The 15000-nt window shown below is 39.4% G+C and overlaps 2 protein-coding genes across 5 annotated transcripts in view; both read left to right on the forward strand.

Annotated features, from left to right (window-relative positions):
- The window catches only part of LOC143853510 (calmodulin-binding protein 60 B-like), a 35121-nt gene that overhangs the window by 12376 nt on the left and 7745 nt on the right, over positions 1-15000 (forward strand). For 2 of the 4 annotated variants that reach the window (XM_077363300.1, XM_077363304.1), the window contains exons 5-8: positions 323-489; positions 598-807; positions 1449-1587; positions 1675-2178. In XM_077363300.1, coding sequence (XP_077219415.1) covers positions 323-489; positions 598-807; positions 1449-1587; positions 1675-1973 — 815 coding nt within the window. In that variant the 3' untranslated portion in view covers positions 1974-2178. Of the gene's footprint in view, positions 1-322; positions 490-597; positions 808-1448; positions 1588-1674; positions 2179-2344; positions 2599-15000 lie in introns of those variants that run through there. The other 2 variants (XM_077363301.1, XM_077363303.1) reach the window with 2 other exon arrangements.
- Positions 8793-15000, forward strand: part of LOC143853511 (calmodulin-binding protein 60 B-like) — a 13554-nt gene continuing 7346 nt past the window's right edge. The window contains exons 1-3 of the mRNA XM_077363305.1: positions 8793-9205; positions 9455-9512; positions 9959-10011. Of these exons, the coding sequence (XP_077219420.1) occupies positions 9114-9205; positions 9455-9512; positions 9959-10011 (203 nt within the window). The 5' untranslated portion in view covers positions 8793-9113. The remainder of the gene's footprint in view (positions 9206-9454; positions 9513-9958; positions 10012-15000) is intronic.

The raw sequence follows: 15000 nt of genomic DNA on the forward strand, positions 1-15000 counted from the left end.
TGCGGTACATCTACCGAGTACTAAGAGCGCCCCACGTCTCCAGTCGACTGGGATTTAATTTGGCCATGTTTTGGCCCTCAAATATTTCCTGCTCGAAAATTACATTTCTTGGTAGCCAACTGATCTGCATCTCATTCCAGTTGAAGGTATTTTTTCTATATCTTTTCCTTATTGTGCTCAATTGAGACAATTTAACATGTTTGAACTCTTGGAAAACAATTTAAATGTATTTGAACGGCATGACCTTAAAACCATGATATATCAAGTATTTGCTTAACAATCACTTGTGTGCTGAAATCAAAATTTTTAACGTATATTTCAGCAAATAGGAAGCGTTATCCTCCATTCTTGGGCGATGAGATATATCGTTTGGAAAACATAGCGAAGGGTGGTGCTTTTCAGAGCAAGCTGACCGCAGATAATCAAGAGATCAAAACAGTTCAGGAGTTCCTGAGGCATTTGGTTACCGATCCTGAGGGTCTTCGCAAAGTATGAAAACTGTTTAGCATTGATAATAATACTAGAAACGGTTTGTACTTAAACAATTTGGTTCAAGTATTAAAAATCCTCTGTTTTTTTATCATGTTCATACTGTAGAAACTAGGCAGCCGTATGACGCAGAAGAGTTGGGAAGCAACAGTTAGGCATGCGATGACCTGTGAGTTAGATTCCAATCAGTACAAGCACAATGGTGTTGTGGATGAAAGGCTGGTTGGACTCCTCTTCAATTGCATATATGAGGTTCTTGGGGCAGCATTTGATGGCCATACTTATCAGAGCCTGGATAATCTCACTGCTTCTGAGAAGGTATGTATTTGGTTCCAGAAATCCATTTTAATGAATTAATCTCTTGTGTTATTAGTTTATTACATCAGCACACAATTAGATTTTGTTAGGAGTTGCGTTAGTTTCCCACCACCCTTATTACCTAACATAACATGGCTACCTAGTTATAGGGTTGTGGTGGGAAGCCAAAATGATAGAGGGCTCTTTTAGGGATTTGTTTTTCTCAATTGGGTTGCTCTTGTGTAGGTCTTGGTTGAGAGGATAGGGGAAAGGGGTACACTTTGTGGGTTTCAGGTTAATCCATCATAATTCTGGTATTTTGTTTTCTTATAGTGGAAGATCATGTTCTTGCCCTTTGGATGTAGGCATCTTGGCCAAACCACATAAAACCTCTCTGTGTGCATCTTGTGGTTTGTTTCTTTTGACTATTTCATTTCTTTGCGCACGATCAGATCGGATTTTGTCCATCGGATTTCTCAACAGATTTGTCTAGCTTCTGATAGAGTGTTTAGAGATTAACAAGAACTATCCTCTCAACTACCCGCCAAATGAAGGGCATAGTCCATTGGTTTCACATTTTCTGAATTCCATGGATGTTTCCTTTATCCTTCTGTTCTCAGGAAGTTTATTTATTTGCAGCTAACAGTTTCTTTAATATTTAGATTTTGGTGGAGAAATTGAAGATACAAGCATATGCGAACACGAAAGACATAGTTCAGTTTGATGGCAACACACTAGAAGCAGCTTCCATTCCCGGATCAAGTCGAGACCTGAACACTCAATTTTGCTTCCCCACACAAGGTAATCTCTAAATCATGATGCTAATTCAAATGTTAACATTGCTTTCCTTTTATGTCGATTAGTAATTAAAATTGAATTTTCTGTCAGATGAACCAGCGCTAAACTACTGCGATGTTGATCCCTTGAAAGAACTGATGTCGTGGCAAGAAATACAAGAACCGCTTTCGTGGCAAAACGCTCTTCCTCAAGATCTCTCACAGATTCAACTGCAAATTTTTTCACCAATGAACAATTTTGACACTACTTCTGTGCCTAGTAAAGCCATTGTAAAGTGGTTTAAGCTTCGTGTTAAGCTTCGTGCTGCCGTCAAATGGAGTGCCATGTGGAAGAATGTGCGTGCTACAAGAATGAACAACGAATTTGCAGGTGGGGTGTTTGTTTACTGATTGTTTGAGTATATAGCAGTCATAATTCGCTTCTAAGATTTGGAACCACGAAACTTGAATTCATTATATAGTGCAAACTATTTGGCATGGCAGACTATTTGAAGATTTTAATAAAGTATGTGTGGTTTGATTTTCAGACTATATAGCCTGTAACAGACTATTTGAAGATTTTAATAAAGTAATGTGTGGTGTGATTTTCAGACTATATAGCTTGTAAATTATCTTTACGGGCCTAAAATTTATATCTCAAGGCACAAAACATAGGATGTTACTAATATATTGTTGGATATGTATTGCTTTCCAAGGCTACTGTTATAATGAATCATCTCTCTCTCTCTATTATTGAATTTCTCGTTACCCCTGCTTTGCAGAGAAACTGTTACCGTGACTCAAACCCGTGACCACTAGGTCACAATGGAGCAACCTTACCGTTGCGCCAAGGCTCGCCCTCGCCAGACCCCGCAATGGCGGGAGCCCTATGCACTGGTCCGCCCCTTTTTTTCTTTAATTTTTTTTTGTGTTATCAACATTATGGATGTTTCTATTGGTATAATTCTGTCTTATTGGGAATAACTATATAATGTAGAAATTTAATATGAGGGATACTCTCAATTGTGAGAATCTATATGCACCTCAATGGAGGAGTTGGATAAAACCTTCTGGGTCAGTTTGGCACGTATTGTCAAGTGAAGTAGTCTCCTGGTGTGGAGTCTCATTAATTACAAAAATAAGCGTTTGGTAGAGGTGCAATTACCATTATAGAGAGTAGAAAAAGAGAGGAGAGTGCTAAATCGCAAGACTACTTGGAAAATACCGACTTTTTCAAGTAGCTTGGAGGGAGACAGATGTCATGCTACTGCATGGGTAGACAAGGGAGAGACAAGACATATTGTCTTCTAGTAATTTGAATCAATACTTGCAACCAACACGCGATTAGTAGATGACTTGACACCTCAAAATCAGTCAAAACACCTAGTAAACCCCCAACCCAGACGAAAAAAACTTGGCTATGCAACCCTGCGCAACGCCCAAAAATAAAGTAAAAGCAGGGGGTGTAGCAATATCAACTCCATGGTCTGATAATTTTCACAACCCTTGTTTGAAATTTCCACACCCCTGTTTCCTCTTTATTTTGGGGCGTCGCGCGTTGCCCAGGAACCTCCTGCGCAACGTTGCTCAGCCAAATTTTGTTCGATCCATAACACAACCTACTTTTCATCGAGGATTGAATGGACAATGCGTTCCTATCCCTGAAGAATAGACGCTTCTTTCCTTCAACGGCAGAGCAATTGTTATAACGAATGGTTAGATTCGTGACGGGTCCTTGATGATTTGGGGAGCAACTCCGGTTGAGGCCCTGACCCAACTCGAGATAGGATTCCCTCAACCCTAACCCAACCTAACCTGGGCCTCGGGTTGAGGATGGTCAACCCTAATCCAACCCGCCTCTAAATATCTCAACCCTAACACAACCCAGCTAACCCTAAATCAGGTCGGGTCGGGTTCACCTAGGGCCAAACCAAAAAATGCAATAACACAAAGAAAGTAGAGATAAAATTTCAGGACGGAGGCCGGGTTCGGGTCAGGTCGGGTAACCAAAGCCTCAACCCTAACCCAACCCAAAATTATATCAGGTTGGTTTTTCCAAACCCTAACCTAACCCAACCTATGGAATGCCAACCCAACCCGAGCCTGAGCCAAATTTCGGTTGAACATGTTGGGTTCGGGTTGAGCCCGATCCAAGTTGCACCCGATTGATGATTTGATCATATGTACGTTGGGCCCCCACCATATGTGGGTCACGTCTCAAAAATGTGCCATGAAGTGGTTTAAGGCCCACATCTATATGTAAAAATTCCATTAATTTCCAAACTGTGGCCATTTGATGGCTGGGCCCACCATCTAAATTACAATGGAAAGAAGTACTCATCACCGATGGCCCACAGCTTATGTAAACCTTTTGTGGCCATCGCTTATATTATTTCTTTACCATTTATTTAGGGAAATGATATCCCCCACCCCCAAACGTTATTCGTTAAGTTTTATAGGCAAAGAAAAACGTTAAGGGGGTGAATTTATCCTCAACAAACCAGTCCCACAGAAACCGTTGGGGATATCATTTCCCTTTATTAGCCCTCCATTTGGAGCAATCTTTAGAAAACAATACTGGTATTTGATGAGACCAAAAGACATGTGGGTTGCCTCATGATGTTCAATAAGATCATCAGTTTTAATTTTAAGAAAAGATGTGAAACAACCAATGACTCCAAAAGCTTAAGCTGTTAGAGAAGGCGTTATTTAATTTTTTATACTTTAGCACTCCCCCTCTCGTGTGCCCCTCTCTCTTTTTTGCTCACGTGTGTGTGGTGTGTGGTGGTGGTAATTGGGGGTAGGGTGGGGTTGGGGGGAGGGGAGTGTGCGGGGTAGCACGTGGCACATGAGGCCTCCTTTTTTTGGGTTGGCTATTACACATGGATTTTCAATATCAATGAGTTTTGAACCCAGGGCGATTGCTCTGAGTTCTTCTAATAGCATAGCAATTTTAGCAGAGGGCTTGGCAACCCTTGCATCGAAAAGTCATCCGTCTGTGGAAATATTGTTGGTTTTATTTGCGCAGAGTGTGTTGTAAGTGGGCCAACCTATGGCAACAGTTTTTGAGGCCTAATTCTTATTTCATAGCCCTCTTGGCCTATTGTGTGCTAAGCTTAAGGGCTATTATTGGGCTAACCCGACCCATTTACAAAGTGTAACTGTGACATTAAGCAAGATCAAATCAAAACGCATTGGTCAAGATCAAATCAAGGCGACACTAGGGTTGTGATGGTTTTAAATTTCGATTTAGGTAAATTTCGGTCCTAGCCGGAACCGAAATTTTGGCCGAAATCCTGAAATTATGTAGAAAGTCCTGAAATTTCAATTTTCTGAGCTGAAATTCTTTAAAGAAATAAAAAAAGGTAGATGATATTTTCACTCCCCCTACAGTACGCATGTGCTCCCCTGCTCCCCTTATAACGTGATTTGGCATGTAAAGTGGGCAACTTTAACACTTTTTGACGTCAAATCAAGTTATAAGGGGGGCGCATGCATAATGCAGGGGGGGTGGAAATATCTCACCCTAAAAGAAGGCATTTTTTCAAAACTTGGACCGAAATTTGATAAATTTCGGGATTTTCGGTTTCGGACATGATAGAAATTTAAAACCATGGTTGTGACTGCCGCACCAGACCTCCATGAATGTTCATGTGGGCTGCAAGGCACATGTGGGAGTGGCAGTCCGGGCTGCGGCGTTCGGCATATCATTTTTTCTCAGGGGTTTGCTAGTGTCCATCGCAAAAGGCATTTCGTGAACGGCCTATTGCATGTGAGAGCAGCCACACTGTCTCACTTTTCAGCAGAGTTTGTCTTCATTCACGAGGTGGCTGCTCTCACATGCAAAAGACCATCCACGAAATGCCTTTTGGGATGGACGCTAGCAAATCCCTTTTTCTTAACATAAAACAAAGGAAAAATTGCCAATGGGGGACATCAAAATACGAGAATTGCCAACGGGGGACACGCTTTTGAAAAATTGTTGAAGCCCCTTTTGAGAGTTTGATAACCCCATTTATAGGGTTGATAACCCCCTTTCCGAGACTTGATAACCCATTTCATCGCTCTCTAACAATTTTTCAAAAGTGTGTTGATGTCCCCTTCTCAAGAAGATTTTACCAGCCACCTTCTCAGGAAGCCATTTCGTTCCCCTCCTTTGCATGTAATGACAGCCACCTATGTTGACTTTTTGGCAGATTGTTTTATTCATTGATGTGGCTGTCATCACATTCAGAGGAGGGGCGCGAAATGGCTTTCCACGAAGGTGGCTAGCAAATCCCCATATTTTTACGTCAAAAGAAACCGAGCCATGTCAATATTTCAGACCGTATTTGAGCTATGATCCCTCATACGGTTGTCAAATGGACAAATCCACAAGCTAATAAGGCCCAAATGTTACATTATAATTGGGTTTGGGCATGATTTTTCCTAGAAGTGGAAGGGTCTGCACTAATTCCAAGCAAAAAAATAAGGCCATGCGTTTCCACTTCCAATTTGGCCACTAATTCATTACTTGACCAATGTTTTGATTTGGTCTTGCTCATTGGCACTATTATCCTTTCTAGATGAGTCGGGCCAGTTCATTGACCCTTAAGCCTAGCACGCATTAGTCCAAGCTTGGGCTATTAAATAAGGATTGAGCCTCAACTGTTTGTCATGGGTTATAGCCTACTTACAACATACTTTGCGCAATTAAAATGAACAATATTTCCTACTTCACATAGAGAATAGACAACAAAGTGGCGACATGCCATCAAATAAATGGCTGCATAGGCCTCCATTTTTTAGGTAGGTAAGCTGGGAATGAACCTTTGACCTCGAGGTTGAAGAACAAAACCTTGACCATTGAGCTTGAGGTTCAATCCCTAAAAGAGAGGAGTGCAACACGAGCACTATCCAGGAGGTCCTAGTACTACTCTCGCCCAAGCATGCTTAACTTTGGCCTTCATTTACTAAAAGGTGTAAGAGGAATTAGGTCAAGCAAGAGGTTGTTTGAAGCATTACACCCAAGGTATCTAATTTGGAATACCAAGTTTGTTGCCTCCAGCCCCTATATATAGAGATACACTAAGGTTAAAGACTGGTTAATGGACTCTAGCCCCATGTAGTCCCATCTTATTGGGCTTATATTAGAACATATATGAGTTATATTATATATCCAACAAAGGCCCATCAAGACGATGTGATTGATGGATTTTCAATGCAAGGGTTGTCAAGCTCTTTAGTTAAGATTGTTGTTAGAAGAACTCAAACATCTATAAGCAAATGATACAAAATTATTTTGCGATAAGGATCAAGTTTTTCATGACAGAGCAAGCACATCGATCAAGTATCTTTTCATTTGAGACTTGCTCAAAGATGAAGTTATCAACATTTGTTTTTGCAAAGCTCATGATCAAGTTGCGGGAATTTCCACAAAAGCATTCAAGTTTGATACTTTCATCATAATGAAAAAGAAATTCGGCATGGAAGTGATCTAGCTTAAGTGGGCTATTGGAATTCTAAGCTTGACCACTTGACCACACCCTCTTTTTGAACTTTTACATGCTTGGAGCTTTCCACCTTCTCCATTGAACCTTGCTAGCTACATTGGGAATTTGCTATGTTGAAAATTTACTCTCAATTGATCAACAAGAAAAATTACTCTATTAAAAAAATCTTCAACCATTTTTGAATCTTTTGTTTTTAATAAATCAAACTCACGTCTATCGTTTGTAATCTTGTCATCTCTTTTGTATGATATATAGAGTGTATCCCATGCTTGTTTTGCTGAAGTCATTGATGAAATTCATTCAAAGATAACTCCATCCATTGCTTGATAGATGAAGAATAGTGGCTTCTTGTCCTTCTTACAATTTTATTTCAACTCAATGCTTGATCCTTCGATTCTTCAAAGCTAGTCTCAACATTATCTCATCGATCTTGAGATCTATATGACATGTTCATTTGAATACTTCATTGACTTAATTTTGTAGTTGAAACGAATAAGTTAAGGTTTCAACATATTGCTGAAAGCCATGATTCACCTTCAACCTTGCTCTGATATCACTTTATTGGAATGAAACCAACTACATGGAAGGAGAAGATGAGATTCAAGAGAAGAAACTTATTCTCTTGATGCCAAACACATAAAAAACAAAGGCCAAGTAGTTTTTCCACTCAAAAGATGTCAAATTATAGCGTACATTTCAAATTCAAGTAAACACTTCTTAACTATACTTAGCTTTCCTAGGTAATCTCTACACACTATCAAATGCAAAATATTTTTTCAACTGGAATTTATCTAGGAACTAGGGCGCACCTGAAATTTTATAGATAGAATAAAAGAAGTACACATACCACCTTACCTCAAAACCAAAATAAAAAGAAAAATACTTACAATGAATACTAGGGATGCCCAAAGAGTCACATCTTAAAGTGCCTCTAGCCCTTCTAGGAAGGTCCTACCACTGTCAGTATGCATGATTTTCTTTTCTTTTCCAGGCAAAATTAGCTAAAGAGTAGGAACTTGATTAGCTTTTAATACTTTTGGCCTCAACTCTAAGATCAAAGATTGAAGCTACAGCCAATAATATTTAATAGACCTTGAGGAAACAAGACAAGAGGAGTGGTCAAGCGGTCAAATTTAGAATTTTAACAAGTTTTACCTTGTGTGAGTTCTCATCTGTGGACAAGAAATGATCCTCCATTCATATTTTTGGGGTTTGCTAGGTAGAACTCACCCTTAAAAGCTAGCTGCTAAGGCCCGAAGGGTGCCCGAATCCTTATAAGTCCATCCACATCCGGCCTTCAACCTTTCCGATGCGGGATCTTTGCTTTCACGTGGAACCCCCAAAAATTCCGCGGATGGCCTGTTGCATGTGAGAGCAGCCACACGGGCTCACTTTTCAGCAGATTTTGTCTTCATTCATGAGGTGACTGCTCTCACATGCAATAGACCATCCACGAAATGCATTCTGCAATATTTGCTAGCGAAACCCCCTATCTTTTTTTTATCATTTTTGGATGTATCAGCTATCAAGCACTGTTTAAGTTTTGCTCTTAAGATAGAAAGATTCAATCACTCATATGCTGTCCCTACCATGTATGAGCAACGAAAGTACCCTACATCTTTTGGTAGGTACTTGACAAGAGTACGTAGTACAAACGTGGACCTTTCAAACCCCATTCACTTACAGCAATAACCATCTTAATTCCGTAGCACCTTCTCTGCAACTTCCTCCACCGTCCATTATAAATTAACGTGTTTCTTATTCTCCTCCTTAAACCCTTTTTTTTTTTTCTACTCCGTATGGAATTTGCACTTTCAGAATCCCAGATTCGGAATGTTCTCTTATCATTCTCAAATTATTTATTTTGGATTGTGTCAACTGGCCGTATTCGGCTTTAGATTTGTTTTATTCCTTTTAATCTTTTATTAAATCATATGAAGCTTCTATGTATCTTCTCCTCACTAGTGCAGATCGAGATGCCACTATAAATTAACTAGGGTTTGAGCTTGAGCTTGAGCTTCAGAAAGTGTGATTTGGAATTTCATTTTGAAGCTCTCTGATGACGATTGAAAGGCATGTGGGTGAGAAAGACAAAGGCAAAGATCCCGAGTTTCCGATTCGGGAATCAAAGCGACTTTGCTTGTCCCCAACGTGAGTAGTTTGGTAGCTGAAAGTAGGAAATATTGTTATTGTTAGTGGAAATTAGGGTTATGTTTTCCTTGTATAGGTTTTTGAATTGGGTAGTGATAAATTCCCCATCTTTTCTTCCCTGGTCAGCCCCTTCTAGTGTATTTATGATTCTCTTTTTACACTAAACGGGGGGTGGAGGAGAGGAAAAGGGGGCGAATTTATCATTCCCTGAAATCCCCTTTTGAATTTCCTGTTTTGTGGGTTTTGCAGTGCTGCAGTTTCCAAAATGGTGGAAAGCGTTTGGCTTGAAACTTTTCTTCGGAATTCGGTATCTGAAAACTCAACTCAATTTCCTTATTCTCTCTCTTTAATGATATTCCCACCCCCTTTTATCATCGTACGTTCTACACTTATGTATAAATTTGTAGCTTTTAAATACCCTTCCTTACATATAACCATCTAATTTCCTTCCACAATCTTTAGACTAATAATTAATTTCTTCCCCTTTCCATTTTATAGCCAGGATGAAAACTTAATTACTAGACTTGATAAAAGTTCGTTTGAAAATCGAATATCCATGCATTTTAAAGTGTATAAATTATCAAATGAGCTAAATATTGTACCAGAGTTTTCTAACTTTGATATTTCACGTGATATAAGGTACAATTTCCAATGATCTTGGAAAATTTTACTGGAGTAGATTATTTTTTCTTACCCAACTCTTCATATTTTAGAGTGGATTTTGTTATGTATTTTTCTTCTCCTCTTAATTAGGTGCGAAAACCGGTGGAAGATGCAGTTCAACTCTGGATAGACTCAATTCCGAGGTGAGAGTTCTTTAGTTTTGTCAAACTTTAGTAGCTGTTTCCATAGCTACAAATTAAGCTCCCATGAGGCAATTGTGTGTTAAACTATAAATGATTAAATAGCACCAACTCTAACAGCTTAAGCTTTAGGAGTAATTAATTGATTGTTTCACATGGTACTAGAGCAATTGTCTGATGGTAGGTCTTGGGTTCAAAATCCAACAACTCCTTTATATTAAAAATCCATGTGTATGACCAACCCAAAAGAGGGGCCACATGTACCACTTGTACGGACCCTAAAAGAGAGGCCATATGAGAGGGACTGTTAAAAGTATAAATGATTAAATAACTAACTCTAACAGCTTAAGCTTTTGGAGTAATTGGTTATTTCACATTGTGTGTGTGTGTTATTTTATTTTATTTTATGTGCAACACGTATATCTACTTAGACATATTGTTGAGTTGGGTGTCTTGAATTCAACCCAGTTGGGGTCCGAATTACTGTGTGCGACCTGGATGCGGCCTGTTTGGCCCGGCCATTTTTAATTGATCTCAGCCTGACTAGAATAAGTTTTGTCCCGCTTTATATAAAGGGATTTTAGGGCTTATTTTTGTTTCTTGTCTTTGAGAAGTGGGTTGAGGGCTCAAAAGGGGACAAGGGGTGTATTACGGTTTCTTGTGGGTTTGGTGAGAATACCGATCTTCTCTTGTAATCTCTTTTTCTTATAGTGGATTTTCTCGTCACCTTTGCCATGGTTCTAGGCTTTGCGGAACCAAGTAAATCTTTGTGCGTTTGCTTGTGTTTGGTTCATTTATTTTGCCTTGCCATTTAAATTGCAGTTTGCAGAGGGGTTTTCCACAACACATTCTTATTTTTCTGAATAGAAACCAACAAAAAGCATGGAAGGAAAGTTATGTGCATGTGTTTGCAAGATTAAGATGAGAGTTCAACTTCAATACAATATTGTTTTTTTTTTCAACAATTTTGAATTTTCTCTAGATTTGCAAATAATATACGAGAAATTTGGGGTTGAGCCTCTTGCTCAATTGGTAAAGACTATGTTCTTCGACCCTGAGGTCGGAGAGGTTCAATGCAAGCTTACCAACCATATATATATATATATATGTATGAGAAAAGTGTTGGTACGCTTAAGCGCACCCTTTTTTTGGTGCGTTGGTGTGCTTAGGTGGTTATAAAGCCTCCCATTGGTTCGTTTCAGCGGGACCCAAACATTTAAACGAATGGGAGGCGTTATAACCACTTAAGTGCACCAACATATTCCTCTCTATATATATATATATATATATATATATATATATATATAGACAGAGAGAGAGAGAGAGAGAGAGAAGAGAGAGAGAATAGAGTTTCTAAGGTGTCACCTCATATAGCTTATATGAGGTGGCGCTTAAAAGCATTAGGGGCCCACTTTGTTTGGATGATCCAAAGCATTCATATGATGGGCCCTCACATAGATAGGGTGTGCCCAAAAAGTCAACTTCATAGGATCATCCTAACCCTTCCATTTGTGGAGGTTGAAATGGATGGGTATAAACCTCCATAAATCTGCCCATTTTTAACCTCCATAAATGGAAGGGTTAGGATAATCCTATGGACCTGATTTTTTGTAGGCACCATATCCATCTAAGGGCCTTTCAAATGAGTGGTTTCGATCACCCCAAAAATGTGGGCCCCTTATGTTTTGTGAGCGCTACCTCATATAAGCTATATGAGGTGACACCTTAGGAACTCTATTCTCATATATATATATATATATATATATATATATATATATAGAGAGAGAGAGAGAGAGAGAGAGAGAGAGAGAGAGAGTAAAGTGTTCATGCACAAGAGTGTCTGCACTCGAGTGCAAGTAACTTATCTGCACTCTTGTGCATGAACACTTTACTTATATATATATATATATATATATATTCTAGACCCATGCTATTAAAATAGGAGACCCTACCCTATCAAACGGAGGTGTAAAATGGTGGGTTCCACCCTAGTGCATAGGTTCGGGTACAGATGGTTGGCTCACCTATTCATAACATTAGATAGTGGGCCCCTCCCGTGCTAGGAATGGTTATAAAATTAAAGTGGTGAGACCCTAACTATCGAAAATGATGTGCAAAAGGTGGGCCCTGAGCTGACCTATTCATAACATTAGAGGTAAAATTGTGGGCCCCTCCCGTGCTAGGAATGGTTATAAAATTCAAGTGGTGAGACCCAAACTATCAAAAATGATGTGCAAAAGGTGGGCCCTATCCAATAAAAAAAGCCTATGGAACATGGTAAGCCCATGCTATGAATTACGGACAAAGGGCTACAAAGTAGACAAACTACGGAAAAAAGAACAAAGAAAATGTACCTTATATGACAACTAAGGAAACAACTACAAAGAAAATGCATCAACATATGACAATTACATGAATTCTTACATTGCTTTTTCCCCAAAACAAACAAAAAGGCATGGTTTTTACCGTTCCCAAAAAGCACTCACGTGACCATTAAATGCTAAAACATAGAGCCATAATGAGTAGGGGCGGAAAAACTTTTTCAAAATTGCTTTCTTGGAAAGAGCAAATGACATTTTGGAAAGTTAGCTGCTTAGTGTATATATATATATATATATATATATATATATATATATAGAGAGAGAGAGAGAGAGAGAGAGAGAGAGAGAGAGAACGGTTTCTACACACGTGTAGATAAGTTATCTACACACTAGCTTAAAATACAGTGGAGGGCATATTGTTTGGAAGGGTAGATAAGTCATCTCATATATATATATATATATATGAGAAAAGTGTTCCTGCTCAGCTGCTCAGATAGCTTATCTGAGCACCTGCTTCAAAAACTCATGTGGCCCCACATTTTTGGGGTGATCCAAAGCATTCATTTGGAAGGCCCTTCCATGGATAGGGTGTGTACAAAAAATCAGCCCTTTAGGATCATCCTAGCCCTGCCATTTGTGGAGGGAAAAAATGGTCAGAAACAGTGTCTGTCCATTTTCCCCTCCACCTTTGATTGGGTTAGGATGAGCCTATAGGGCTGATTTTTGGTACACACCCTATCCATGGAAGGGCCTTTCAAATGAATGCTTTGGATTACCCAAAAAATGTGAGCCGCATGAGTTTTTGAAGCTGCTGTTCAGATAAGCTATCTGAGCAGCTGCGCAGGAACACTTCTCTCTCTCTCTCTCTCTCTATATATATATATATATATATATATATATATATATATATATATATAGAAGAAAATGATTGTGAGCTTGAAGCTCATATAGCTTATATGAGCTTGAGGGCCCAAACACATGTGGGCCACATTGTTAGGATGATCTAAAGCATTCATTTGAAAGGCCCTTACATAGATAAGGTGTGTACAAAAAATCAGCTCCATAGGATCATCCTAACTCATCCAAAAGTGGAGGGCAAAATGGATAGACACCGTTTGCGCAAATCTGCCCATTTTTGCCCTCCTCTTTTGGAGGGGTTAGGATAATCCAATGGAGCTGATTTTTGGTACACACCCTATCTATGATGGGGCCTTGCAAATGAATGGTTTGGATCACCACATAAAATGTGGGACCCATGTGTTTGGGCCCTCAAGCTCATATAAGCTATATGAGTTTGAGCTCACAATCATTTTCCTCATATATATATATATATGAGAAAAGGGTTTCTGGGCTCGAGCGCAGATAAGCTTATTTGCTCTCAAGCACAGAAACAGGGGGGCATTGGGGGGGTCATCCTAAGCATTCATTTGGAAGGTCCTATCATGGATGGGGTGCCTACTAAAAATCAGCTCCATTGGATCACCATAGGGTGTCCATTTGTCGGGCCAAAAATGGACAGATACTGTTTGTCCACTATCTGCCCATTTTTTGGGCCCCAAATGTCAAATGGGCACCCTAAGGTGATACAATGGAGCTGATTTTTGGTGGACACCCGATCCATGAAAGGGGCCATCAAATGAATGTTTTGGATCCCACCAAAAAATGTGGGCCCCCTTGTTTCTGTGCTCAAGCGCAGAAACCCTTCTCTCTCTGTATAAAGATTTCTGAGCAATACCTCAGATAGCTTATCTAAGCAAAGCTCATATAAATAGGGTAGGTAGCTATGTTGTTTGGGTTATATTACATATTGATTCTATGGGACCTAAGAAATCATCTCCATAGGATCATGGTAAGCGTTGATTTTTGGAGGTTTAAAATGGACGTCTAGAAAATGGGTCCATTTTGTGCTTGTACAGATCGAATGGTTATGATTGTATGGAGATGGTTTGTTAGGAACATCCTATCTATGTCAGGTTCTATGAAATGAATGGGTTAATTGGATGAGTCAAATAACATGGGAGATGGTGTATTTATAGTGGCTTGCTCAGATAAGCTATCTGAGCTATACCTCAGAAACCTCGCCCCCTATATATATATATATATATATATATATATATATATATATATATATATAGAGAGAGAGAGAGAGAGAGAGAGAGAGAGAGAGAGAGAACGGTTCCTACACATATGTGTAGAGAGTTCTCTACACACTAGCTTAAAATATAGTGGGGGTCCACATTGTTTGGGTGATCCAAGCCATCCATTTTAAAGGCCCTCACATAGATAGGATGTCAACAAAAAATCAGATCCATAGGATCATCCCAACCCTACGATTTGTGGAGGTAAAATGGATGTCTTTAAACCTTCACAAATTAGTCCATTTTTTGCCTCCACAATTCGAATGGTTAGGATGATCCTATGGATCTGATTTTTTGTGGACACCCTATCTATGTGAGGACCTTAAAAATGAATGGTTTGGATCACCCAAATAACGTGGCCCCCACTGTATTTTAAGCTAGTGTGTAGATAACTTATCTACACATATGTGTAGGAACCGTTTTCTCATATATATATATATATATATATATATATATAGAGAGAGAGAGAGAGAGAGAGAGAGAGAGAGAGAAGGGTTGCTACGCTCGAGCGCAGCTAGGCTTAGCTGCGCTCG

Source organism: Tasmannia lanceolata, unplaced genomic scaffold (genome assembly GCF_043159265.1).
Source record: "Tasmannia lanceolata isolate RefF3 unplaced genomic scaffold, GAP_Taslan_0.1 ptg000019l, whole genome shotgun sequence".
In the NCBI taxonomy this organism is placed as follows: Eukaryota; Viridiplantae; Streptophyta; class Magnoliopsida; order Canellales; family Winteraceae; genus Tasmannia; species Tasmannia lanceolata.